This window comes from Bos mutus, chromosome 28, assembly GCF_027580195.1.
Source record: "Bos mutus isolate GX-2022 chromosome 28, NWIPB_WYAK_1.1, whole genome shotgun sequence".
Taxonomy (NCBI): Eukaryota; Metazoa; Chordata; class Mammalia; order Artiodactyla; family Bovidae; genus Bos; species Bos mutus.
This window is the reverse complement of record NC_091644.1, coordinates 30,715,669-30,741,449: the sequence shown is the minus strand read 5'-3', so window position 1 is coordinate 30,741,449 and position 25,781 is coordinate 30,715,669. Positions and strand designations below refer to the sequence as shown.

The following is a 25,781-nucleotide window of genomic DNA, read 5'->3' as shown; positions in this document are numbered from 1 at the left end:
ACTATACGTAGTCATGTGGAACAATGCCAAACGGTCCTTCTACACATGTTGAAAATGATGAGAAGCTGAAAAGACAATCCTCATTCCATTTTCCAATCAATACCACCAGAACAGGAGCTTTTTAATGTCCAGTGGAAATGTCTGCTTCAACTGTTAAGAGGCTGTTGATTCAGTTAGAGGGATTTTGGGCCTTAGTACCATGTGGCTTTCCATCTCACATTATGCAGTTTGCAGCGCACAGGCAGGGTGACCAACTGTCCTGGATTGCCCGGAACTGAGGGTCCCCCAGCACGTGGGACTTTTAGTGCTAAAACTGGGGCAGTCGGTGACCCTCTGCACAGCCCTGGCGCTGCCCTGAAGCTGGCAACCACTCTGTCACTTTTTTCTAAACAGCGTTACCTCCCTCAGATCTGTCCCCATCCTGCCCATCTCGAGCTCCAGCTTGAGCACCTTTCTCCTCCTGAAGTAAACACACTGAGCCAACTGCTCACAGACCCTGCAAATCCATGTGGTCTGTAAGCTTCTTCCTGTTGATGAAACTAAGTCAAAGAGAACCTAAGAGAACCTGACCTTTTCACTCTCATAATTTAAGATACTGCCCACTTAAATAGTGGCTTCCAGGACTTGAAAACGTTAATGAAATATAAAGACTCTAGGACTTCGAACCCTAGTGTCTAGTGATGAAGACTGAGAAACCCCAGGTATAAAAGCTTTCCTGGTAACTGTGATGTGCGGGAAGATTCACTAATACTCTCCAGAACACAGTGCCCCTTCAGGGTGTCATAAAATCTGCTCTTGCTGCAAGTGCAGTTTGTAATTGTATTTCTAGAACAGGGAGCATCTCAGATATTTTGCTAGATGAGATGAATCTTTGTATTCTGTAAATTTGAGTTAAAACTCAATGTTTTGATTTAAGGTCAAAGACATAAAGAATACAAAATTTTGTTCAGACTATCATTTCAGATAGCCCTCTGTAAATGTTAAACAACTTTAGGGAATTGTCTGGAGGCCCATGGATTAGGACTCCACGCTCTCACTGCTGAGGGCCCAAGCAACCCCTGGTCGGGGAAATAAAATCCCACAAGCCACGTGGTGCGGCCAAAAAAGTATATAAATTTAACTTTGATGTTTAAAATAAATAAACAACCTAAGTCATGCCTTAAATCAAAGTTCAAGTAAGACTGAAACCAATATAAATCACAACGATTTATATTTGTGAATGTTTGATTTGAAAGGTTAATTAGTTGCCTATTACATCCAGATATTTCTATAAAAATCACTTGCTGGATTTTGTCCTTGTTATACCAAATATTAACATCAACTATTACTAATCCAATATTTGCAGACATCTAAGGCTCAGGGCTAGATTCTAGACTTTAAGAGAAAAATATTATTTAAGTTTCCATAATCTTTGATAGACTTATGGCAAATGTGCTCATCGATGCTATAACACTATCATCGGGGCTTTAGGCATGCACGCTACAGTTTCCAGGAGTTCAGAGATCACTCCAGAAACCCAGTCATAGGCCCAGAGTGAAGAACTGCTGATCTAACATGAACATCAACTTCTCCCTTCTGAGTGACACATGGACTAGAATATGTATAGCCTTCCTATAAGAGTGTGTCTTGGAAGCCAGTGAGACCAAACCACCCCATAAATTGAACTGTGAAAGCCTCTTTCAAATGCTCATCACTTTGGCAACATTCTTACCACATCAAGAGACTCCTTACTTCCCTGAAAACACCTAGTAAGCGATTTCTAGATTGTATCAAAGGGATTTAAAAAAAAATAAAATTAGAGAGAAGCATGTGCCACAGTCCAATACAGTGGCTGGGACTTCACCTTCCCTGCATCGATTCCCACGCAGTCGATTTAGCTAAACGAGACTCCTTATTCATAAGCTCTGCAAAGGCCAGAAACATCAAGATGGCAAGATGGATTTTATCTTTGCAAACTTGCAGGAGCTGTCCCTGCCCAGTGTGTGTATATGCACCCACAAGTAAACACACACACACACACACACACACACAACACACAGAGTGGAACTTTTCTGTTTCATACACTCTCTTGGAAGGACTGGAATATCTCAGATTCACCTACATTTTAGAAAATCCAACGTCCAGCCCACAAGGCTCCTCTGTAAGGAAGCTTCTGCCCGTTCCTGTTATTTGACACCTAAGACGGAATATGTTGATGGCTCCTTTATATGGGCTATCTCCACATAAATGCAGGGGTTGTGGTTTAGTCATTAAGTCCTTTCTGGCTCTTGGGACCCCATGGACTATAGCCCGCCACTATAATCCTCTGTCCATGGGATTTTCCAGGCAAGAATACTGGGGTGGGTTGCCATTTCTTACTCCAGGGGAGCTTCCCGACCTAGGGATGGAACCCTGGTCTCCTGCATTGCAGATAGATTCTTTACTGACTGAGCCAATCAGGGTACATATCTTTATTTAATAAAGAATGTATTAATAAGTTGATTCAAAATCCTCTCCATCAAGAGTGAGAAAATATAAAACTACTACCAACCTTTGGGAAAAATAAGATACATTTACACACACAAGTCATGATAAAATATATATATTATATACACACACACACACACATACACATATCCAACATGCAACAAATATTATATTGAACGGTCCTTATCAGATACTTGTGAACATCAGATAATTCAAAAATTAACTGGTATTTGGCTTGGGACTTCTTTCTGTGTTTCTATGTTGCTTGTTTACAGAGAGTGGAATAGGAGGTTGGTGGAAGAAGAAGGGCATTGTCTAATCATTTGACTCAAATCCCTAATTGGCTCAGCATTGGCTCTTGACCAATTTTACTTGCATCTCATCCAAACACAATGGCTAACAGAGCTGAGGAGCTCACCACATAACAAGACAACCAATTGGCCACCTACATACACAGGGAAATAATTTATCACTTACAAGTAGGGTCACACTAGGCCTCAGTGTCCTTACTATGAATAGTATTATTTCACAGGTTTAAGGGTTTAAATCAATAACTATGAAGTTTACAACAGTACTTGGGCATAGAAAGTCTTCAACAATAATAGTGGCTACTACTACTACTATTATTAGCCACTAATACATATTTAAACACTGAAGATGACTGTTTTGCCAACTTAGACCACGTGGGTCGATTTAAACAGTAAGGTCTTTGATGCACTATTGCTAATGGTACTGAAATACATTACCTTTGTAAATGTTTTCCTTCCATTCCTAGAGATAAAGGACATCTCATGAAGCAAGCTCACCTAAACCTATTTCTACCATCCAAGCAGAAACCAGTCTGCAAACCTCTGACCCACTGGTGTTATAAAAGATATGCTGTGCTGTCATTTCTACTCATGTAAATTTACTATTTCTTTCCCACTGAAGTCTTCCTGGGAGCATCTGTTCACCTTCTGCTTGCTAGCCAACCTACTACCTGTGAGATTAAAACCAGAGAAACTAACGGACAAATGAGACTCAAGTTTGAGACTTTTCAAAACAAAAATAATACTAAAAAAAAAAAAAATGAGACACAACAAGACACTATAGGATTAGAAGAAGCCACATCATTCACCTCCACCTTCCCAGGGTTGATGGATCACCTAACAAGCAATGTTAAAACTCCCCTCGCCCCTCAAAAATATTGAGAGTCTCAACACAGCCCAGATTATTTACCACTGATATAAACAAACCACGTGTGTATCACAGGACTCCAAATAGGAAAATGAAGACTTATGATGGGTGCCTTTTCACCTGACACCATCTCTGGGGACTCTGGTCCCCAGCTAGAAAGAAAGATCTAGATTCCAGCACGTCTTAACTCCCCCTGCTCCCTGTCATTTCCCCAGTGTACCAGGCACTGCTTCCCACAGGAGCCAGGTTCAGGGGAAGCAGCAAGGGGTGAAACTACCCTGAGAGCGCAGATGAGGACCCCGAGCCCAGCCTCTTACCTGCGGCCCCTGCCCCTTCGGCAGCTACACTCTGGGTGGACACTGGGGCTGGGTCCTTGACTCCGTGCACCTGCGTAGCTTCTTCCTGGTGTGTCAAAAAGGCAGAGCACAGATCAGTTTCCACGGCTTGGAGCTTCAGCAAGGAATTCTGCCAGCAGAAGCAGAACATCGGGCTGGCTCAGTTAGATGCTAACGCAATGCTGGGTCTGCAGCTTCCTTCCCCAGCACCCGGCCAGAAAGGGGTCTCGGGCAGAACTGGCTGTGCCAGAAGCAGAGGCGCGTTACTCCACAGGCAGTCTCAGTTTCTGTTTTATATAAATCTAATGTATATTGATTATCTGTGACACATGGGACTGGTGATTTCATCAGCAAGAGACGCTGCGCCCAGAGGGCCAATCTGAGAAGGTATCTGCTTCCCGGGTGCCTGAGCCTTTACGCTTTCCAAGTGTTTCATTCACGGTGCTGACATCAGGAGCGGATGACATTAGCCCCTCCCCGGCTACCATTCATAAAAGCCAGCATCCCTTCCCTGCAAAGCCCGCAGCAGCCCGCAGTGCACAAACAGTTACTGCTGCAGAGGCTGCCTGGCAGCTGGGAAGTGCTTCGGGGCTCCCTTTTCTGCATCTGCATGTGGGCTGTGTGCCTGTGTCTGGGGGCAGGGTCTATGTGTGCGAGTGCACATGTGACTTCTCAAGTTACTTTTCTCCCATGGAATGGCTACGGCCGCCTGCTGTCAGAACAGAGGGCAGGGATGGATGGAGATGATGACCCTGGTCCCTTAGTCTGACCCCACTGCTGAGGGTGAAGCGATCCATCGTTTGTAACTCCCGGCCAACCTCCCCCATCCCCAGCTTCACTTCTCATTTTAAATTCCTCCTGTGTTTCCTAATAAGAGCAAAGTCATACAGACTGATGCACGTATCCTGCCATGATGCAGATGCTGGGCAAACCCGGTCCCCCAGCAGGTGAAAGTGAGTCACGCTGAGTCCCTGACTGGGCCCTCTTCCCTGCAACGGCCTCAGAGCTCCTCCACCCACCAGGGTCTTCCGCCCACCAGGTTCCCAGCAGAGGTCGGTGGGTGGCAGAGGGTGCTACCTGGAGTAGAGCCACGGGTTCCCCCTCTCATTATGACCCAACACATACACGCACACACACACACACATGCTCCGACCTCCTCCATATAACTTAGTCCCCACACACCCTCATAATGCCACTTCCTACTCCAGACACACACCCCGGTCCTATGTATACCCTTGCACTCTATTATACACATACTCCGGCTCCCTACCCTATACACACCTTCACCCGCCTCCTCCACACCCTCATGCCCAAGTCTCCACCTTCACACTCTACTCCACACGTAGTTTACAACTAAATATCCCACCTCCACCCATACACACGCTCATCCCTCCCCCGCAGTCCCTTTATCCCATCCCTCCCACACCAACACCCTACTTTATATACACCCCTACATACACCCTCATCCTCAGCTCCCACTCACACATCCTGTTCTCACCCCTCGTCCCCAGACAGCCTGATTCCTTACCCCACATAAATGCCAACCCCCACACCTCCTCACACGCAGCCCCTTTCTGCACACATTCTCTCATCCTTCTGTTGATGTGAGTAAATATGAACCCGCCGCTGTGTTTTAAAAAGCTGCTCCCTGAGGGACTTCCCTGGTGGTCCTGTGGCTAAGACTCCTCATTCCCAATGCAGGGGGCCCAGGTTCAATACCTGGTCTGGGAGCTAGATCCCACATGCCACAGCTAAAGATCTCAACCTGCCACAAAGAAGATGGAAGATCCCTTATGCAGCAACTAAGACCCAGCCAAAGAAATAAATGCTTTTTCAAAAGCTTCTCATTGAGGAATGTCTTAAATCCCTAGTCTTTTGGCCAGTTTGAAAGTGGCAGAACCTCTTTCAAACAGGCTCAGGACCTCTTCTCTGCTCAGCTCAGAGATGCAGTAAGACCTGGTACAAACTTCCCCCATGCTTAGGGGCTGACTGCCAGGGGCCCACAGCTCAGATGAAGCATCTGTCTGATGCCAGCCCATTTTTTTACAGCTTCTTCTTCCTCCCTGGGATGTTTTCCCAGCAGTTACATGTGGAAGTAAGGGCCCAAGGTTATTGATAGGAAGTACAGAAGGAGCAAGGGTAACAGGTTTCTGGAAAGTTTTATTAACCAAGCATTTGGAATGCAAAAATGCATGATTCCAGGCTAGCTTTCTAATGAAGGACCTTAAAAACTGGAGTGGCCTCTTATAAGGAGCAAAACTACTCTGAAAATTAAGAAATCTTACTTCCCCTGTAGCTCAGATGGTGAAGAATCTGCCTGCAATGCAGGAGACCCAGGTTCGATCCCTGGGTCAGGAAGATCCTCTGGAGAAGGGAATGGCAATCCACTCCAGTATTCTTGCCTGGAAAATCCCATGGACAGAGGAGCCTGGCGGGCCACAGTCCATGGGGTCTCAAAGAGTCAGACACGACTGAGCGACTAACACTACTCGTACTGAGCTACTACTACTACCCCCAAGCTGTGAGATGGCGCAGCTGCAACAGCAAACAGAATGGTGGCTCCACAAACAGGCATCCCTAAACACGGGTAATTCTACCAGCAGAACTGCTGTGTGAGCCAGCAGCCCACTGCTGGGTACACCCCCAAAATACTGCCAGCAGTGACTCAGCAGATATGTGTACATCCACGTTCATAGCACTGCTGGGTACACCCCCAAAATACTGCCAGCAGTGACTCAGCAGATATGTGTACATCCACGTTCACAGCAACACTATTCCCAATAACCAAGAAATGTATCATGGACTGAACTGTCTCCCTCAAATTCATATAGTGAAGCCCTAACCTCCAATGTAACTACATTTGGAGATGAGGCCTTTAAGAGGCAATTAAGGTAAAACTTTTGGGCTCCAAAATCACTGCAGATGGTGACTGCAGCCATGAAATTAAAAGACGCTTACTCCTTGGAAGGAAAGTTATGACCAACCTAGATAGCATATTCAAAAGCAGAGACATGACTTTGCCAACAAAGGTTCGTCTAGCCAAGGCTATGGTTTTTCCTGTGGTCATGTATGGATGTGAGAGTTGGACTGTGAAGAAGGCTGAGCGCTGAAGAATTGATGCTTTTGAACTGTGGTGTTGGAGAAGACTTTTGAGAGTCCCTGGGACTGCAAGGAGATCCAACCAGTCCATTCTGAAGGAGATCAGCCCTGGGATTTCTTTGGAAGGCATGATGCTAAAGCTGAATCTCCAGTACTTTGGCCACCTCATGTGAAGAGTTGACTCGTTGGAAAAGACTCTGATGCTGGGAGGGATTGGGGGCAGGAGGAGAAGGGGACGACAGAGGATGAGATGGCTGGATGGCATCACTGACTCGATGGACGTGAGTCTGAGTGAACTCCAGGTGTTGGTGATGGACAGGGAGGCCTGGCGTGCTGTGATTCATGGGGTCGCGAAGAGTCGGACACGACTGAGCGACTGAACTGACTGAACTGAAGGTAAAATAAGGTCATAAGGGTGAGGCTGACAATAGAGAGAGAGAGAGACCCAGGGATGCACAGTCACAGACAAAAGGCCATGTGAGGACACAGAGAGAAGGCAGCTGTCTGCAAGCCATGGACGAGGCTTCAGGGAAACCAATTTTGCTGACACATTCACCTTGGACTTCCCACCTCCAGAACTGTGACAAATGTTTTGGCCACTGAGTCTGTGGCATCTCTTTTTTTAATTGTAGCCCTAATAGAGTTTTAGCAGATTAATACAAGGTGGAAACAACCCAAGGTGCTCATTAGCAGATGAACTGATAAATGAAATGTGATATATACAATACATATAATGAAATATTATTTAGCCTTAAAGAGGAAGAAAGTTTTGACACACTCTACAACATGAATGAACCTTGAGGACATTATACTGAGTGAAATAAGCCAGTCAAAAAGGACACACACTCTAGGCAGTAAAATCCAGAGAGACGGGACGTGGAATGGTGGTTGCCGTGGGGCTGGTGGGGAAGAAAAGGAGGTTTGTGTTTAATGGGTATGGAGTTGAAGATTGGGAAGATAAATCAAGTTCTGAAGACAGATGGTGGTGATGGCAGCCCCAAAACACCAAGGTGCTTAATGCCACTAAATTGCATTCTTTAAAATGGCTAAATTGTGACATTTTACATTGTTTATTTTACCATGGTTTTAAAAAACAAAACCAGTCCTTCTCTACGTTTAGCAGGATGATTTGGACCAGCCGCCTTTTGTCAACTCTATGTGCTCTTATAGATTCTACAAAGCAGGTGAGGACACGGCCTTCGCACAGATCCAGGGGCTCCGTCTGCTGCATTCTGTGCGGCTGACTTTGGACAAGAGCCTTAGCTAGTCTAAGCCTTAATTTCCTCATGCATAACAAGAGGGAGTGATGACAGTAACAAAGGCGCCTGCTTCAAGAATGAGATGAGGAAGGCACCGCACACGGCAAACACTCAAGCCCTGGACACTGTGGCTACTATGTGAGTCTCCAAACCCCAGAGGCCGCTGGACAGAGCGCTGGGCGTCGGGGGCCAGACCCCAGCCGAAGCTCTGCGTCCTGACGCATCGCTCCACCGTCCAGAAGTACTTGAGCCCAGGTGACTTGTAAGTTCCCTTCCAACTTTCCAGGACAGAAAACAATCTTGCTCATGCACTGAGGCTGATGCACGGAAGCTGGCAGCATGTGTGCCTGGACGGTGTTTGTGGAACTAAACCAAGTGTTCACACAACACAGAGAGTGAAGAATCTCACTGCAGAGGGGTTTGTCAGGTCACGTTCAGAGGCCTCTCCAGTCGCCCAGAGAGTGTGTAATGCTGAGACCCAGTTACAGCTGGAAGTAGTCATGGGTGGTTCCCAGCCATCCTCCCTGCCCTCCGTCTCCCTCACTAGTACTGAGGCCCAACAGAGATGCCAAGCATCAAAGGAGATCCATTTGCACAGCTGGTTTGTTCCTCTCTCAGACACCAGACAGGAGGAAGTTTAATGGGGCAGGGAAGAAGAGAGTGCCCAATGAAACAGGAGAGAGAAGATGAAGGTCTCGTGGGACAAGAAGACATCCAAGGAGAAGGGAAAATGTGAACTTCCAGAATTGAGGACCAGGGGGCAGACTGGAAGAAACTGCATGCCAACGGTCATCAGCTATGCCCTGTCCCTACCCCACACTGACCCCTGACCTGAGGACTGCCTGCTACCGTTCCTGTTTCTCAGCACAGGAAGAGTGTGGGGACTTGGACACCCTGCATGGAACAGCCCCGATGACCAGAGAATCCAGGCAGGAGAGGCTTTCCCTGGGAGCAATCTGTGCCACCGTCACATACGTGTCTCTCCAGGGGGAGAAAGGAGACATGCGCCCATCAGGGCTGAGCCCCACAGAGCTGCCTCTGAGAAGCTCCCACTGCATACGCGAGGGTCACACCACCCACAGCTGCACCAGCACACGTGCAGCTCCCAGGCTCTGGCAGCTGTCAATGTACAAAGAGCTGCGCTGGGCTCCAGAGCCTGAGACTGATGTCAGCCCCTTCCTCATGGGGCCTCAGTCTAGTGGAGAGATGGCTAATACACAAACGGACAAATAAAACAATGATGCCAGTTATTACTGTCACAGTTATGGCGATGAGGGGGAGAAACCACAGGCCAGGCCTGGGGACAGAGTGAGTAAGCCACTGTTTCTCCAATTCAGCCTGACTCGGTGACCTTTTACGCAGGAACAGGCTTTAGCCCTAGAGGAGAATGACAGGCAGTCAACCCCGTCAGTGCGACCTGCATCTGGTCCTTCTCGTGCTCTGGGGCTTCTCTATCAGGCTGTCCCCAGCCCATCCCTCAAGGCTAGCCTGCCAGGGCTCTTCCAGGTTTCCACCCAAAGTCTTGCTGAATGGGTCACTAGGATCTCCAGGAAACCTGAACAAAGGCTGATGGAGCCGCTAAAGAATGATGACTACTTCTGCTTCCCAGTGCTCCCATTTGGTCACCAGAGAAACCAGAGAGACGAGTGTGAAGCCTAGGTGTGGTTTTCTACAAGCTAATTTTTCTCTTTGACACAATGGAAAATATGCGACTTGTTTTAGAAAATACTCTACTCATTTTCTTTCCTCTACAATTACCGGGTCTCACTTTAGTTGGGTGGGAATGGGGAACACCCACACAGGCTGGATGGTGAAATACTATTTTAGGATCCCTTTGTCTACAACTCACCAGTTGCAGAAAAAGGATAGCTTCCTTTTAACTTCCATGAAGAGGTTTAGTGACCCTCGCCCATCCCTTTATCTATTCAAGAACTCGACATAGATTGTCTATTGCAAGATCAAACTGGAAATCTGCCCAAAACTGAGGTCACAGTGGGGCCCCTGAACATCTCCATTCTACTGAGTACTCTTGTTCCCTGAGCTTCCAGGTTTTCTGTGTATGCTCCCTCACCACACACTCACACACACACTCACACACACATACACACATATATACACATATGCCACCCTTCCTTTCTATTTGCTCCCTGCCCCTACTTCCCCAGGGCTACTTCAGCTGTAATTCCTTCACAGTCAAATTCCCATCAAATTTTAAACCAGTTCTGATTACCTTTATCCAAACAGGGGCCTCTAATTTCTCTTTTAGCACCTTGCTTTTTTCCCTCCCAACACTCACTATAATATGGAATTTACTGGCTCTTCCCAGCTCCAGAAGGGCTGGAAGCATGCCGCCATTGTTCACTGCTGAAGCCCTCACAATGAGCAAAACAGGAGCCAACCATTACAGAAACTGCCACTGTAGACTGTCTTTTGTTTGCCTGGACCCTTGACATAGTACTTGGGAAGCCCTTCTGAGTATTCCATTTCAAGCCTCCTTGCTGCCTTGGTTCAGAAATTTTAAAATGCTCACGAATCACTGGGGAGTTTGTTAAAGATGTGGTCTCCCAGGCAGCGACAGACTCAGATTCTGCGGTCTGGAGCAGGGGCGCTGAGATGCAGGAGGTCCAAGGTCCAGACTCTGAGAAACACTGCCCTATTCCCTTGGGACCTGACCCACTCTAAATGCTGCCTTTGTTGCCTGTTTAGCTCTAACTGTCCCAGGAACAATATTTTTGTTCCCTCACTGTCCTACGCTACGCAATGGAGATTCAGCATAGGAGAAGAAGCCATTCACTCCAAGCAATCCTCTGCTGAGAAGAGGATCCAGGTCCTATTCTGATGATAGAAGCACATCTTTGTAAAACAAGGACAATCTTGCCACCACACACAATAACCCAAACCAAATTTTTTTCCAGCCAGATGATATGATTTCAGCTGAGGAAGAGGGAGTCCTGTACTTAATTTCACCTCTTTGTGATATCCTCATTATGTTCACTTTATTAAGTAAACAATAAAAACAAGATATTTAGGAGAGACCAATACAGTTTTACGAACTTACATTTTAATTCAAAATTCTGAGCTTTTCTAGAGAACAAGACATGAACAACTCATAGAATGGACTTTAGTAGTTTCTCTTTGTAATTTCTAGCACAAAGGCACAGGCATTAAGATAGACAGCTACCCTAACAAGCCTTTTTTTTTTTTTCCCCAGAACATCAATTATATATCCCTTGGGCTGAAGTCCACAAATCTAGTCCATGGGCTACAGCCCATATGGTTACTTCTCTGTGGCTACTTAAGTTCCAGTCTTTTTTAAGCTCTGAAAAATATCTGGCTTAAAAACTAAATTCAGTAGGATGCGTGCACAGTACAGGGACCACTGGGGCTTTTAACCCCAAATCTACCATTTGTTCCTTCTCTGTCTGTAGGAAAATCATCCAATCATTTTGGCCCATGGGCACTTAATTCTTTTCTGAGACTACCTTAACCCCTTAGAAATTACTAAAACTCAATGAATATTAGAAATCAATAACCATCCCACTGTAAATTATAAAATCACTTGCCATAAGAAATAAGTTACCAACCCACGTCTTTAAAGACACTGGAAACCATTAGCCATTTCCTCAAATACTAGTATTTTGTTAGAAAACAAGAAAATTAAGCTTTTACCTGCCTTAAAATCTGAGTTTTATAGCCCTAGGAAAGCCAAAAATATCCTAAAAAGGGAAAAGAGACCAACGCTAGGAAGACCAGAGTCTAGGATACTAAGTTGAAGTGCGTCCTTCTAAATCCATGGAAAGCAGGGATGACAAAGTTCACTTTCTGTTGCAGCCCCCATACCCCATAGCAGTTCCAGACCCACAGCGGGGTACACATTTGCTTCTCAATAAAAACTGTTGAAAAAATATCCCCAAAGTTAAAGCTTTCAGGCAAAATTTTGGTCTTAAGATGAGCAGAAATATTTTTCTTTAATCTGTCAGGGGCTACTGGGGAATGACTATTTCATAAAACTTGTCAACTTTATATTTTGCCAAATGGAAATGGGAAAATAGATAGTTGTATAGATAGATGGATATAGATAGATGGATAGATGGGTAGACCAATAGACAGATAGAGAGATAGAGATAGGGATAAACAAACCTCCCCATCATTCCATCACAAGATGAAATTTTTAAGAACAATCTCTAATGAAAGAGGTGTCCATCAACGTCAGCTTTACAGAACACTTACTACATTGTCCTTATATTCCTCCTTTAGCTACAAAGCAAAGAAAGTGCCACACAGGCTGGCCCCTGGGAGGCATGAAGCAGACACAGTCCTTTCCAGGACTGTGGGGGAGAGAACAAGAAACTGGCAGCATGCAGACGAGTAAATGTAAAAGTGAGAAAGGAGGCAGAGGACAGAGATGCCACGCCAAAGGAAGGAGCAAAGGCCGGCAGGACAAAGCCACGTGGAGTGTGGGTGATGGTGAGGCTGGTAGGCGAAAGGCAAACCCAGGTGGGCCAGTTACAGAGAGTCCTGCTAGAACTTCTCTGCTCAGCCCAACACCCCTGAAATATCTCCAACTTAATCCCCGGACAGAGCAGCAGCTAGCATGGCTTCTACCTTTTCTGCCAATGCCACACTAAGGATTCCCCTGAGGGTCATGACTACAAACCTGGTTGCCCTGGAAACCAGAAATTAGGCTGGAGAGTTGCCTCTGAATGAGGGGGCAAGGTAAACCAGGCATGCAACAGTTCAGAGTTTCTTTGCTGGGCAGTTCATCCCACTGGGAAAGAAACCCAGGGTTCACACCATGACCATGTTGACTGCAGGATGTCCTTGTTGACACTGACAAGAAAAGTGGCTAAAATTAAATGAATCACAGGGCACCATTCCTGCTGAGAAAGAAATGCTAGTAGCGAAGCAAGGTCACTTCATCTCACCCATGAAACCATACCAGAGAAAAGCTAAATGGCACCCCGCAGTGGTGTCATACAGGCAGATGACTTTGGATATTAGGCTTCCAGAGACCAATATTACGCATCCCAGCATCCATTTACCCATCTTCTGATCCAAAATGGGAAAATGTGTCCCTCTCTAGCCAATCAGCTTATTTCAAACCCCAAGGTCACAGTGATTGGTTCAAGAATGGGCTACAGGTCCCAAGTCAGATAAATGAGACTCAAGTATGAGACTTTACAGAGTAGAAAGGACTCCATTTTCATTTCTTATAAGCAGAATTTTAAAGATGGTCCCCAAGATTCCTGTACACTGGTTATGCAATCAAACACTAATTTAGGTGCTATGTTGAAGAGATTTTGCAGATATAACTAAAGTCCTAACTCAGGTGACCAAGGATACAGAGATTGCTTCAGTGGGCCTGATCCAATCAGGGTGAGCCTTTTAAAAGTAGAGGCGTTTTTTTTTAGCTGGTAGACTATAACATCAGAGATTTGGAGCACAGAAGGATTTGGTGCTGCTGGCTCAAAGACGTAGAGGCCAAGGTGAGAAGGAATGCAGGCAGCCTTTAGAAGCTGAGAGCTACTCCCAGATGCTGACCAGCAAGGAAATGGGGTCTACAGTCCTACAACCTCAAGGAAGTAAATTCAGGCAATGGCCTGAATGAGCATGAATATGGACTCAACTGCAGAACCTCCAGATAAGAATCTATCATTGCCAATGCCATGATTTCAGTTTTGTGAGACCTTGAGCAGAGTCTAATGGAGTCTATCCAAGTTTATTATCTGCACAACTGTGAGCTAATAAAAGAGAAAAGCTGCTAAGCTTCTGGCAATTTTTTACACAGTAATAGAAAACTAATATACACTAGGATTTCTAGCTGTAAGAATAACATATCCCCAGAGAGGGGTCAATCTAAAGACAAAGTCGATATAGGAAAGTAGAGTTGAAATGGAAAGATGCTGTCTACTTGACAAGCCTTTAATCCCTGGATCTAGCCAAGAGTGGAATCTATCCTGATCGTAAAGTTCCAGGTGTGTGAATCAATAAAATCCTGTTGTTTATGAAAGCCAGCTTGAATTGACTTTCAGTCACAAGGAAACTAGAAGGAAAAAAACTCAGTCAATTCTGATCTAAAGGCCCAACCCTGTAGACTGGGTTTGTATTTCAATAGAAAAATACAGCTGCCTAGTCCTACAGAAAAAAATACCATTCAGCCAACTGAGGAGTATCAAGGGCCTAAAGAAACCTCTTGCTAGACCATTTCCTCAAAATTAAAACAGTTTTGAGGGAGAACCACATCTAAAACAAAATAGTAAGTACCATCTAGAGTTCTAACAAGGCTTGATGCCAGAATGTATCTATATGCTAATCTATGGATAGTAATAAAAAGACAATCAAACCTTTCACATGGAGCCCCACACATAGACATGTGCATATACACTCAAAAAGGGGCACAATTCACCTCATTCTATCCCTCATGGGAACCTATGACTAAATCCTATAAGCACTAGCCAGGGTAAGAAGCAGAAACAGTGAGTGTTAAAACTGAAAGCACTCCTAGAGTTAACCCAATTCAAAACCTGCCTCAATTTCACAAATGAAGAATGAAAAGAAGCTGATGTGATGATTCATGGTATGCAGTTTGGGAGCTAGAAAAGTAATATGAGGACCAAATAGGGTAAGTTTTCTCAGGGAAGGGGAGATCCATTCGTGTTCCTCACATATTGTTATTTTTCTTAATTGAAACTGAAGCCAGTAATGGGAACTACTAGGACATGGAGAGGGAAAACAGTATTTTTTCTCATTTTATCCTTCAAGCAACTTTTTGAACTATTGACTGCTTAGTGATTATATAGACAAGGGTAAACAAAACCAAGGATTATGCTGAATTAGACTTTGACAGATCTCAAGTCGAGAATATTTTCCAATCAAGATACAGGACACCACAACAAATAAAACCTTCTTATGTATTATAGCGGCAGATAATTTACAACTAGGATCCAGGGGACCCCAACAAATAAAATCTCCAGATGTCATACGGAGGCAGAGTCAGAAAGCTCAGGTCGGTGCCAGAATGGACACAATCAGTTTTCCAGAAACCGGCTCCTATAGTATAGTCCCAGAGACAGCAAAGCTCATGGAGTGGAGAGGCAAACCCTATTGAGAGACCCATGGTCAAAAACTGGGAGCCTGAGACTAGCAGAAGAAAAGTGAGGCTGGCAGGAATTAAATGTATACTCATCCCAGTGAAAATGAGAAGTGAGTTTTTCAGTTCACTGGGAAGCTATCAGGAATACACACACAGATGGATGCTCATAGGTAGCTATTTGACATCATGTATTACCTTACTATACAGAGGAGAGCTCAGGTCAACTACTAGCTCTGGAATCAAATACAGCAGAGCCTCATCTGAGCAAGTGGAATTAAGAAGCTTAAGAAGTAGTTATGAATTACCAGATGTGAACTTTGTAGAAAATACAGTAACACCTTAAAATTGTTATAACCAACAATTGCAACATTAGGGTCCACAAAAACATCTGGAAAATATTTGTGGACTATGCTTCTTACAAAGCTCAAGAAACTCATTTGGGGGGATTTCCCTGGTTGTCCAGTGGTTAAGACTTTGCCTTTCAATGTAACGGGGTACAGGTTCGATCCCTGGTTGGGGAACTAAGATCCCACATGCCTTGTGGCCAAAAAACCAAAACATAAAACAGAATCAGTATTGTAACAAATTTGAGAAAGACTTAAGAAAAGAAACTTTTTTGTTGTTTCTTTAGACTTACAAGTTAGAATGGGAGAGCAGATATGGAACTAGTGAGTTCTTTTAAAGAACTAGAAGCCTCTGTTTTGGAGGGGGTAGTATGTAAACAATAGGCGCAAAGAACAATGAAGATGGTTAACACAACAAAACACTCTTCCTTACATTTCCACTCAGAGATGGAAGGAATACTCCTATACAATAGCAAATGTACAAAGAGACTGAAAGATAGTTCTTTTAAAAAATTACAACTAGTTGCAACTGATCATGAGTCAAAAACTAAAAACAACCATACAATGGGTTACAGCGAGGAGAATCAAAGTTAAACTACATACCCAAAATATATGAATCTCACACATACTACTGAGTAAATGAAACCAGACACAAAAGAGTACATACAGTCCATGTATATGCAGTTCGAAAAACAAACAAACAAAAGACAAAACAAATCTACTGAAGTCCAAAGAATAGTTACCGTTCTAGGGGAAGAATGATTGGAAAGAATTAAATAAGGGTGCCTGTAACAATGTTCTGTTACTTGACGCTGGTTACACACTTTGTGAGTATTCATCCAGCTGTACACGGACAATATGTACACTTTTCTATATGTATTTTCTATTTGCATTAAAAATACTGAAGTAGTATCTCCCACCTGTATTCCATAAGACTATGTTGCCGAAAGAAATATTATTATGGGGTTCTTCCATAAGAGAGTTTGGCAGTCTCTAAGATTAGGAAAAGCTAGGGAAGATCCAGTTTAACACAGTCCCATTCTATAGGATGTCTCCAACAATGAGTTTGTGCCGGGAGCCAGCATGGGAGTTCCCATCCATGACAAAGGTCATGCGGAGAGGCCTGACATGCAAAGACGAGTCAGGGCTCGAGGAGCCCCCCTGGATCTGCCTGAGCGTCTACCCCAAAACCAGAATCTGTCTGTTTTACTATTTTACGACTTTCACCAACTCCTCTGACATTAACGGGGGGCTATCCCCGACCACCTTTCTCTTTAGGAAATCAACTTAAAGCTCTAGTTAATAAGCCTCCTGGGCATAATAGGAGTGTTTAAATCCAAATCTCTCAGACGGCTCTCTAACTTGCCTGACAGGTTTACCCGGACTCCTACAGCTACGCATACGATTGTTTACAGTCTCCCAACCGCGAGAGGCACCGGAAGCTTAAGATATTCAAATAGTATAGAGCCTCTCGGGGAGTTAGAAATTGTTAGAATAGAACTAGTACAAGATTTCATTGTTGAGACCAATGCTTGCTGCCAAGTTTCCACATCCCTGTATTGTATCCTTGGAAGTGTATTAATTAATATAGTTGGTATATAGAAAAAATAAGTAGTGGCCTTGGTGTTAACAACTTTAGACCCTTAAGGTAATAAATTCTTTCCTTTGTTGTAAGCCCACTGAACCTTTGCCCTATAGGAATGCAACTTTATCTAACACCTTCAGAGGATGGCGCCAAACTTTAAAATAATTACTCTTAGAGAAAATAAGACTTATGGTTGACAAACCTTTATCAGAGTCATAAAATGTTAACAGGCCTTCTGGCCAGAAGATGTAAATCACCTAAACCATTTGTATACGATAAGTTTGCAGAAAAGAAAAGCCTGGTCTCAATAAGGATCAAAGACTGCTGAATTTGCATGATTTTACACCCCCTATTATCCTCTATGCACAACTTAAGGTATATAAGCTCCCTTTGAAAATAAAGGTATGGGCCTTGCTCAAAGCTTGGTCTCCCCGTGTCATTCTTTCTTGTTTCTTTTTCTCTCCTTTTCTTTTCTGTTCTTCCTTCAGGACATTTAATTGGAGCGCGGAGGTCCTCTGGGACCACTTACTTGCCTGGGCTTCTAAGACCCACTCGAGAAGGTGCCTAAGGTGGGGCACCTTCAGCAATTCGAGAGGGTGCCTGTAGCCTCTGTGGTCAGAGCAAATCTGATGTCACAGGTTTTATTGATTTTCTGCGTAAACCAGTTATAATGAGCCTCTAATCTCTGCTTTGCTATCCTTTAATCGCCAACGCCGTCCTCCCGAGGGAATCCCTGGATCCAACCGGGGCTGGACCCCGACAGGTTTGAATGAGTCAGTTCTCCTGGCATGGCTTTGGACCATGAGCTGCTTCTGTTCAAGTTTCCTCAGTGCGTGTTCCTCGGGTTTCCTTCAGCCCCTAAATCATAATTACAACGTGATCTGCACATATGATTTACTCCCTTACTGGAACAATTCCACTTGAGCACACATTGTTATAAAGTCTGGATCAGCAGAACCAGTTTTCTCATGCAAGAGCCCACATTTACAATATGGCGCTGACTGCTCTTTCAGAAGTCTGTCTTCATTCAGCATTCTTGTACCCGCGTAATCTCAGGGCAGTGAACTGGCACATTTCATGTAATGTGCAAATACAATATAGTGAAGGAGTATAGAAAAGCAGATTTTCATACAGAGCTTTGGGCAATTGTGATCTGAGAACTGCTCAAGTAATCTTAGCAATCTCATGGGGCTCCAGCTCACAAATCAGAGTTTCTCCCATAAACTTGAAACCTATCACAAGTTGACTCTTAGAATCACTTAATCTTTCTATTCGCTTATGTCAAGACAAATAGGTGCTTCTTTACAACGAGCATTTTGCTTAGTTCCCAGTGGGGCAAACAGCTGTGTTCATTGATTCAAGCTCTTGCCTCTGCTCTCTCTCACTTTTTTTTCACTCTTCTTACCGCAAGTGAGATTGTGGTATCTGAAGCCTGTAACTATGCACAAAAGAATAACAAGCAGGGATCTGTGTTATCCTTAGGACACTGTCCACAACTTCAGTAATTTATTTAACTGGGTTTAATCAGGAACCCAGTTTACCTTTAGTTATTCATTTATGCCAGGTTCAACAGTTTAAAGAAAAATATAATCACCTAAGTTCAATTAATTATCTTTTTTTTGGAGACAGATGAGAGATGGCACCAAATGACAAACAATTTGCCTAAAGCCCATCATTTCTCTTCTTGGCTTATGAACATCAAGTCTCTACATTCTTTTTTGACATGATCCTAATCAGATATAACACCCACTTTTCCTTAATTATACAATGGGACAAGAGAAATTAGAGTATTCCAAATCAATGACTAAAGCAAAGGCATTCATAAAAAAGGGACCCTAATTATATTATAGCGATTTCCAATGGGAGAATTAAATTACATATTTCAAAGAAAATCTAGAACAAACATTAACATTGTGATGTCCAGTTCAGTGGGAAAGCACTTGAATTGGAAAATATGGCCTCAGTGTCTCAAAGTTTATTAGAAGCCCATTTTGCAACACCAAGCTGTATCATGCTCTGAGGAAAAATAGTAAGCAAGATCATATTTGAGACTGACAAAGGGATTAGAAAAAGCAGGAGGGGAAGATAAAATAAAATTAAGAGAAAATTTTATAAATGTTAACTCTCACAGCTGTAGTACAATCCTGAAGCAAAGTTGAAAGAAATGTAATGAAATGATGGCTGGACTTGGTTTTGGTCCAAGACAGAGTGATTAGTCTTGCAAATAATATTTTAAATATATTTGCTCCAGAGCAAGGGGAAACAGTACCAAAAGCACTGCAAGAAAAATAAGTTTACTTAAGAGCAAGAATATTTAAAGTTTTAACCAGGATAAATTTCTAGTACTAGGAAAAAGAATAATACATTTCATGAGTGGCTAATTCACATTCATCAAAACCACAATGAGTGCACCTACCTCATGGAAGTCCTGCTGAGTTTCATCCTTTGGCCAAATGGCAGCCCTCTGTTCTATTCTGTAAAATACAAAGAAAAAGTATTGCCATTTAAAAGAAACCTTTCAACAATGCACATTTGCTGCAGATTTGGCCACATTCCTGTTAAAAACGCTCAGTGGTGTCCCACTGCCTGAAGAACAAACTCCAGACTGCTTATAGTGGTCTGTAACACCCACCTCCTGCCATGCTCACCTTGTCCCCTAACCTCCAGCCTCTCTGGCCTTTTGTTTCTTGAACACACCGTGCTGGTTCCCTGTTCAAATCTTCACACTTGCTTTCCCCCTAGATTTTCACAAAGCTGACTCTGCCTAGCATGGACCATCACCTCAGCTCCGGTGTCGCCTCCCAATGAGTCTCTCCTGATCTCTCTAAACAAACTATTCCTCCCCTTCAGTCTTTAACACACTGCTTTTAGATTTTCTTCATAGCACTTCTCACTACCTAAAGCTATGCTGCTTATTTGCATTTCCACATTAAAATGTAGGCTCTAAGAAATCAGTGACTGTCCATTTTATACACTGCTGAATCCTCCAAACCCAGTGCAGATGCAGTGTTTTTATGATCAAATGTGATCTGGTACAGTTGTTACAGAAAGATGCCATTTGTTCACTGAAGACAGCTTTTGGAAATTCCCTCTATCACTTACCCAACAAAATATGCTATAGCAATTGCTCTCTAACACAGTAAAGCCAGGCTTCGCACTTCAGGTTCCAATTGAAGAAAAAAGACTTTAAGGCAAATCTACTCCAAATAAATATTTTTAAGTTTAAAAACAAGCAACAAACAACAAAACTCCACTTCTGGCAGATGCTTAGCTCCAAAACATGATTCATCAGGTGCTATGGTCCAATGGCCTCTATTACATAACATTAAGGATTTTCTGCAGCAGTTTTCATGCTGTTATATAATACATATATTAAATTATAGTTATTATCCTTATTAAAAGACACACTATCTTAAGGAATAAAAGCTGTAGTCAGTGTTAAGTCATTTACAAAAAGATTTATTTGGGGACAGAATTATTTACAATTACTATTCTGCTTTGGTTTGAGTTCTGAAGAAAGCATATATGTCCTCTGAATGGTCATCTAGATGAATGATTTCTAAAAGCAATGACGCATAAGTCTAGTGTCTTCAAAATATTCTTAAAAATGAAAATTTCTTTCACTCCATGAGTATTGCTAACTGTGCAAATAATTTACTTCTAATGAGAAAAAGGAGGAGATGGTAAAACAGAATTTGATGGTCACACTGATGTTGACCATGTCTGCATAAATATCCCTCCTGGGTGTGAGACAGGATTAAGGGTCCCAACCATGAGTCCATGGAGAGATGGACCAGGTAAGACAAGAAAGTGAGGAAGAAAATGCTGGCACACCAATCCTCTGCTCGTCAGTTGCCTGAGACACAAACAGTGACTCCAAGGCTTCAGAAAATACACAGTAGGTCTTTTTCCTGCAAAATGGGAGAACCCTCTTGGGGACAGGCATGAAGTTGGCCTATCCAAGAATACCAAAATTCTGAATAGCTCATAACCTCTCTGTAAACTAAAGTGATTCTCAAACTGTGTTTCTATGGAGTTACAGCAGCGCCAGAAATAAATAAAAGAGCTGTGTTCTCTGATGGAAGGAGTATTTATCAGTTCTCAACCATGAATTTCGGCTCTGATGCCAGCAGATGGGGAAAAAATTACATGGGAGCAAACATTAATGGAAGAAAGCAGAAATAAGAGTTGGTTTAAAATATATAGTATATATTATTGAGATGCAGACAACAGCTACATGTAACATATTCTCATAACCTTCCAAGAAAGCTACCTGTCATGTCCAGACAAACCCCAGATCAAGTTTGAGAACTGTGATCTAAAATCAAAGATGCTTTAGTCGTCATCTGAATGTCTCCTGGTGTGACTTGGACAGTGTTCTGGAAATGAGAATCAATGAGCAACCCTCTAGGCCTTTAGGAAACTTAGAGTCTAGTGAATTCTGAAGCAGAGAATAAAACTAATTAGAACCCAGCCTCGAGGCTTTCATAAATCAAGAAATGAGGACATGGGAGCTGATATTAGAATGGTGGAGAGGAGATGGGGAGGGAGAGACAGATGAAAGAAGCATTTTCAAGGAGAACACCAAGAGGTCTTGGATGTATACTGAAAGTGCTGAATGAAAGAGATGGCGTAATGAGATAGAAAAATAGGTCACTTTGGAGGGGAGAGCGGGTGGCTTGCATGAAGAAAGGCAATTCGTGAATTTTTACTTAGATAGTTGAAGCTTGAAGCAAGGATGAAATAGGGAAGTGAGAGTGCCTGAGCAGGGCTCACCCAGCACAGGGCACTTGACAGCGTGTTCTGGAAAGCGAGGGCAGGGGTAGCAGTGATGCACGGCGGTCCCAGACAGCATCAGTTTCTCACGGGGTGGCCAGAGCCAAGCACGCCACCTGGCACATGGCACACACTCACTACATGCCTTTTGGATGGATGAAGTGAGAAAGAAACAGAAGGATCCAGACCCGAGAATGACTTCCAGATCTACCACTTAAACCTGGTGTGGGTGCTCATGGGCAAGAGATTAACCTCTCTCACTCTCAGTTTCCTCATCTGTCAAGTGAAGATGATATCAGGTATGCCACAGGATAATTCAGGATGTGAAGGACAGTTCAGGAAAAACGTTCATAGCAACCGGTAGGTGTAGTAAATGTAACACGTGAACTCTTTGATCCAATGTAAAAAACACAACAGAATTATAAATGATAATAATGAAATGGCATAATTAAAAATAATAATTGAAGCTTCGTGAGTAAATAAGCTGAAAGAGATAAGCGCTGAGTCATACTTATTCAGGGCCACGGCAGCTATCTGGCAGCTAGGGCACAGAAGGAAGAACCATGAGGAAAATACAGATGCATCACTAAGGACATAAGATGCCAATGAAGACAGCAATTTAAACAGTGAATAAAAAAGAGGATACAAGAAAAAAGAGTATCAAGAAGAGTCTTACAGGAATATTACGCTCTTAAAAGAGGAATTAAAAAGAATGAAATAATGTCATTTGTGGCAACGTGGATGGACCTACAGATTGGTAAATAAGTCAAAAAGACAAATACGATATAACTCTTTATGTGGAATTTAAAATATTAGAGAAATGAACACATCTACAGAACAGGAAAAACATCATAAAGAAAAGACTTGTAGTTGTTAGGGGTGGGGGTGGGGAGAGAGGGATTGGAAATTTGGGATTAGTAGATGCAAACTCAGAGAAGGCAATGGCACCCCACTCCAGTACTCTTGCCTGGAAAATCCCATGGATGGAGGAGCCTGGTAGGCTGCAGTACATGGGGTTGCTAAAAGTCAGACACGACTGAGCGACTTCCCTTTCACTTTTCACTTTCATGCATTGGAGAAGGAAATGGCAACTCACTCCAGTGTTCTTGCCTGGAGAATCCCAGGGACGGGGGAGCCTGGTGGGCTTCCGTCTATGGGATCGCACAGAGTCGGACACAACTGAAGTGACTTAGCAGCAGCAGCAGCAGATGCAAACTAATATATGTAGGATGGATAAACAACAAGGTTCTACCGTTTAACATGGGGAACTGTATTCAATAACCTGTGATAAACCACAAGGGAAAAGAATATAAAAAACAATGTTTCTATACATGTATCCGACTCACTATGCTGTACAGCATAGTCCATACTGGTCACAGCAAACTCCCTCTTGCAACAACACAAGAGAAGACTCTACCGGATGGTCAATACCATTCAGACTGATTATATTCTTCACAGCCAAAGATGGAGAAGGTCTACACAGTCAGCAAAAACAAGACCAGGAGCTGACTGTGGCTCAGATCATGAACTGCTTATTGCCAAATTCAGACTTAAATTGAAGAAAGTAGGGAAAACCACTAGACCATTCAGATATGACCTAAATCAAATCCCTTATGATTATACAGTAGAAGTGAGAAATAGATTCAAGGGATTAGATCTGATAGAGGACCTAAAGAACTATGGAAGGGGGTTCGGAACACTGAACAGGAAACAATGATCAAAACCATCCCCAAGAAAAAGAAATGCAAAAAGGCAAAATGGTTGTCTGAGGAGGCCTTACAAATAGCTGAGAAAAGAAGAGAAGCAAAAGACAAAGGAGAAAAGGAAAGATATATCCATCTGAATGCAGAGTTCCAAAGAATAGCAAGGAGAAAAGAAAGCCTTCTTAAGTGAACAATGCAAAAAATAGAAGAAAACAATAGAACGGGAAAGACTAGAGATCTCTTCAAGAATATTAGAGATATCAAGGGAACATTTCATGCAAAGATGAGCACAATAAAGGATATAAATGGTATGGACCTAACAGAAGCAGAAGATATTAAGAAGAGGTGGCAAGAATACACAGAACTATACAAAAAAGACCTTAACGACTTGGATAACCACAATGGTGTGATCACTCACCTAGATCAGACATCCTGGAATGTGAAGTCAAGTGGGCCTTAGGAAGCATTACTATGAACAAAGCTAGTGGAGGTGATGGAATTCCAGTTGAGCTATTTCAAATCTTAAAAGATGATGCTGTAAAAGCATTCCACTCAATATGCCAGCAGATTTGGAAAACTCAGCAGTGGCCACAGGACTGGAAAAGGTCAGTTTTCCTTCCAATTCCAAAGAAGGGTAATGCTAAAGAATGTTCAAACTATTGCACAATTATACAGATCTCACACACTAGTGAAGTAATGCTCAAAATTCTCCAAGCTAGGCTTAAACAGTATGTGAACCGAGAACTTCCAGATGTACAAGCTCAATTTAGAAAAGCAGAGGAACCAGAGATCAAATTGCCAACATCCACAGAGTCATAGAAAAAGCAAGAGAATTCCAGAACAACATCTATTTCTGCTTCATTGACTAAGCTAAATCCTTTCACTGTGTGGATCACACGAAAGTATGGAAAATTCTTAAACAGATGGGAATACCAGACCACCTGACCTACCTCCTGAGAAATCTGTATGCAGGTCAAGAAGCAACAATTAGAACCAGACATGGAATAATGGACTGGTTCAAAATTGGGAAAGGAGTACATCAAGGCCGTATATTGTTACCTGGCTTATTTAACTTATATGCAGGGTACATTATATGAAATGCTGGACTGGATGAAGCACAAGATGGAATCAAGATTGCCAGGAGAAATATCAATAACTTCAGATATGCAGATGACACCACCTTTATGGTAGAAAGCGAAGAGGAAATAAAAAGCCTCTTGATGAAAGTAAAAGAGGAGAGTGAAAAAGTTGGCTTAAAACTCAATATTCAGAAAACTAAGATCATGGCATCTGGTCCCATCACTTCATGGCAAATAGATGGGGAAACAATGGACACAGTGTCAGACTTTATTTCCTTGGGCTCCAAAATCACTGCAAATGGTGACTGCAGCCACAAAATTAAAAGATGCTTGTTCCTTGGAAGAGATAGTATGACAAACCTAGACAGCCTATTAAAAAGCAGAGACATCACTTTGCTGACAAAGGTCCTTATAGTCAAAGCTATGGTTTTTCCAGTAGTCATGTAGAGATGTGAGAGTTGGACCATAAGGAAGGCTGAGCACTGAAGAATTGATGCTTTTGAACTGTGGTGTTGGAGAAGATTCTTGAGAGTCCCTTGGACTGCAAGGAGATCAAATTAGTCGATCTTAAAGAAAATCAACCCTGAATATTCATTGGAAGGACTGATGCTGAAGCTGAAACTCTAATACTTTGGCCACCTGATGCAAAGAACTGACTCATTGGAAAAGACCCTAATGCTGGGAAAGATTGAGGGCAGGAGGAGAAGGGAACGACAGAGGATGAGATGGTTGGGTAGCATCACTGACTCAATGGACATAAGTTTGAGCAAACTCCAGGAGTAGGTGAAGGACAGGGAAACCTGGTATCCATGGGTTTGCAAAGATTTGGACATGGCTGAGCCACTGAACAACAATGCTATACAGCA

At 43.1% G+C, this 25,781-nt stretch overlaps 1 protein-coding gene across 8 annotated transcripts in view; it reads right to left on the bottom strand.

Moving 5' to 3' along the window:
- FAM13C (family with sequence similarity 13 member C) overlaps positions 1 to 25,781 on the bottom strand; it is a 141,800-nt gene that overhangs the window by 36,693 nt on the left and 79,326 nt on the right. For all 8 annotated transcript variants that reach the window (XM_070364556.1, XM_070364559.1, XM_070364558.1 and 5 more), the window contains 2 exons: positions 19,774 to 19,831; positions 3,960 to 4,044 (listed from right to left, as the gene is read on the bottom strand). In XM_070364556.1, coding sequence (XP_070220657.1) covers positions 3,960 to 4,044; positions 19,774 to 19,831 — 143 coding nt within the window. The remainder of the gene's footprint in view (positions 1 to 3,959; positions 4,045 to 19,773; positions 19,832 to 25,781) is intronic.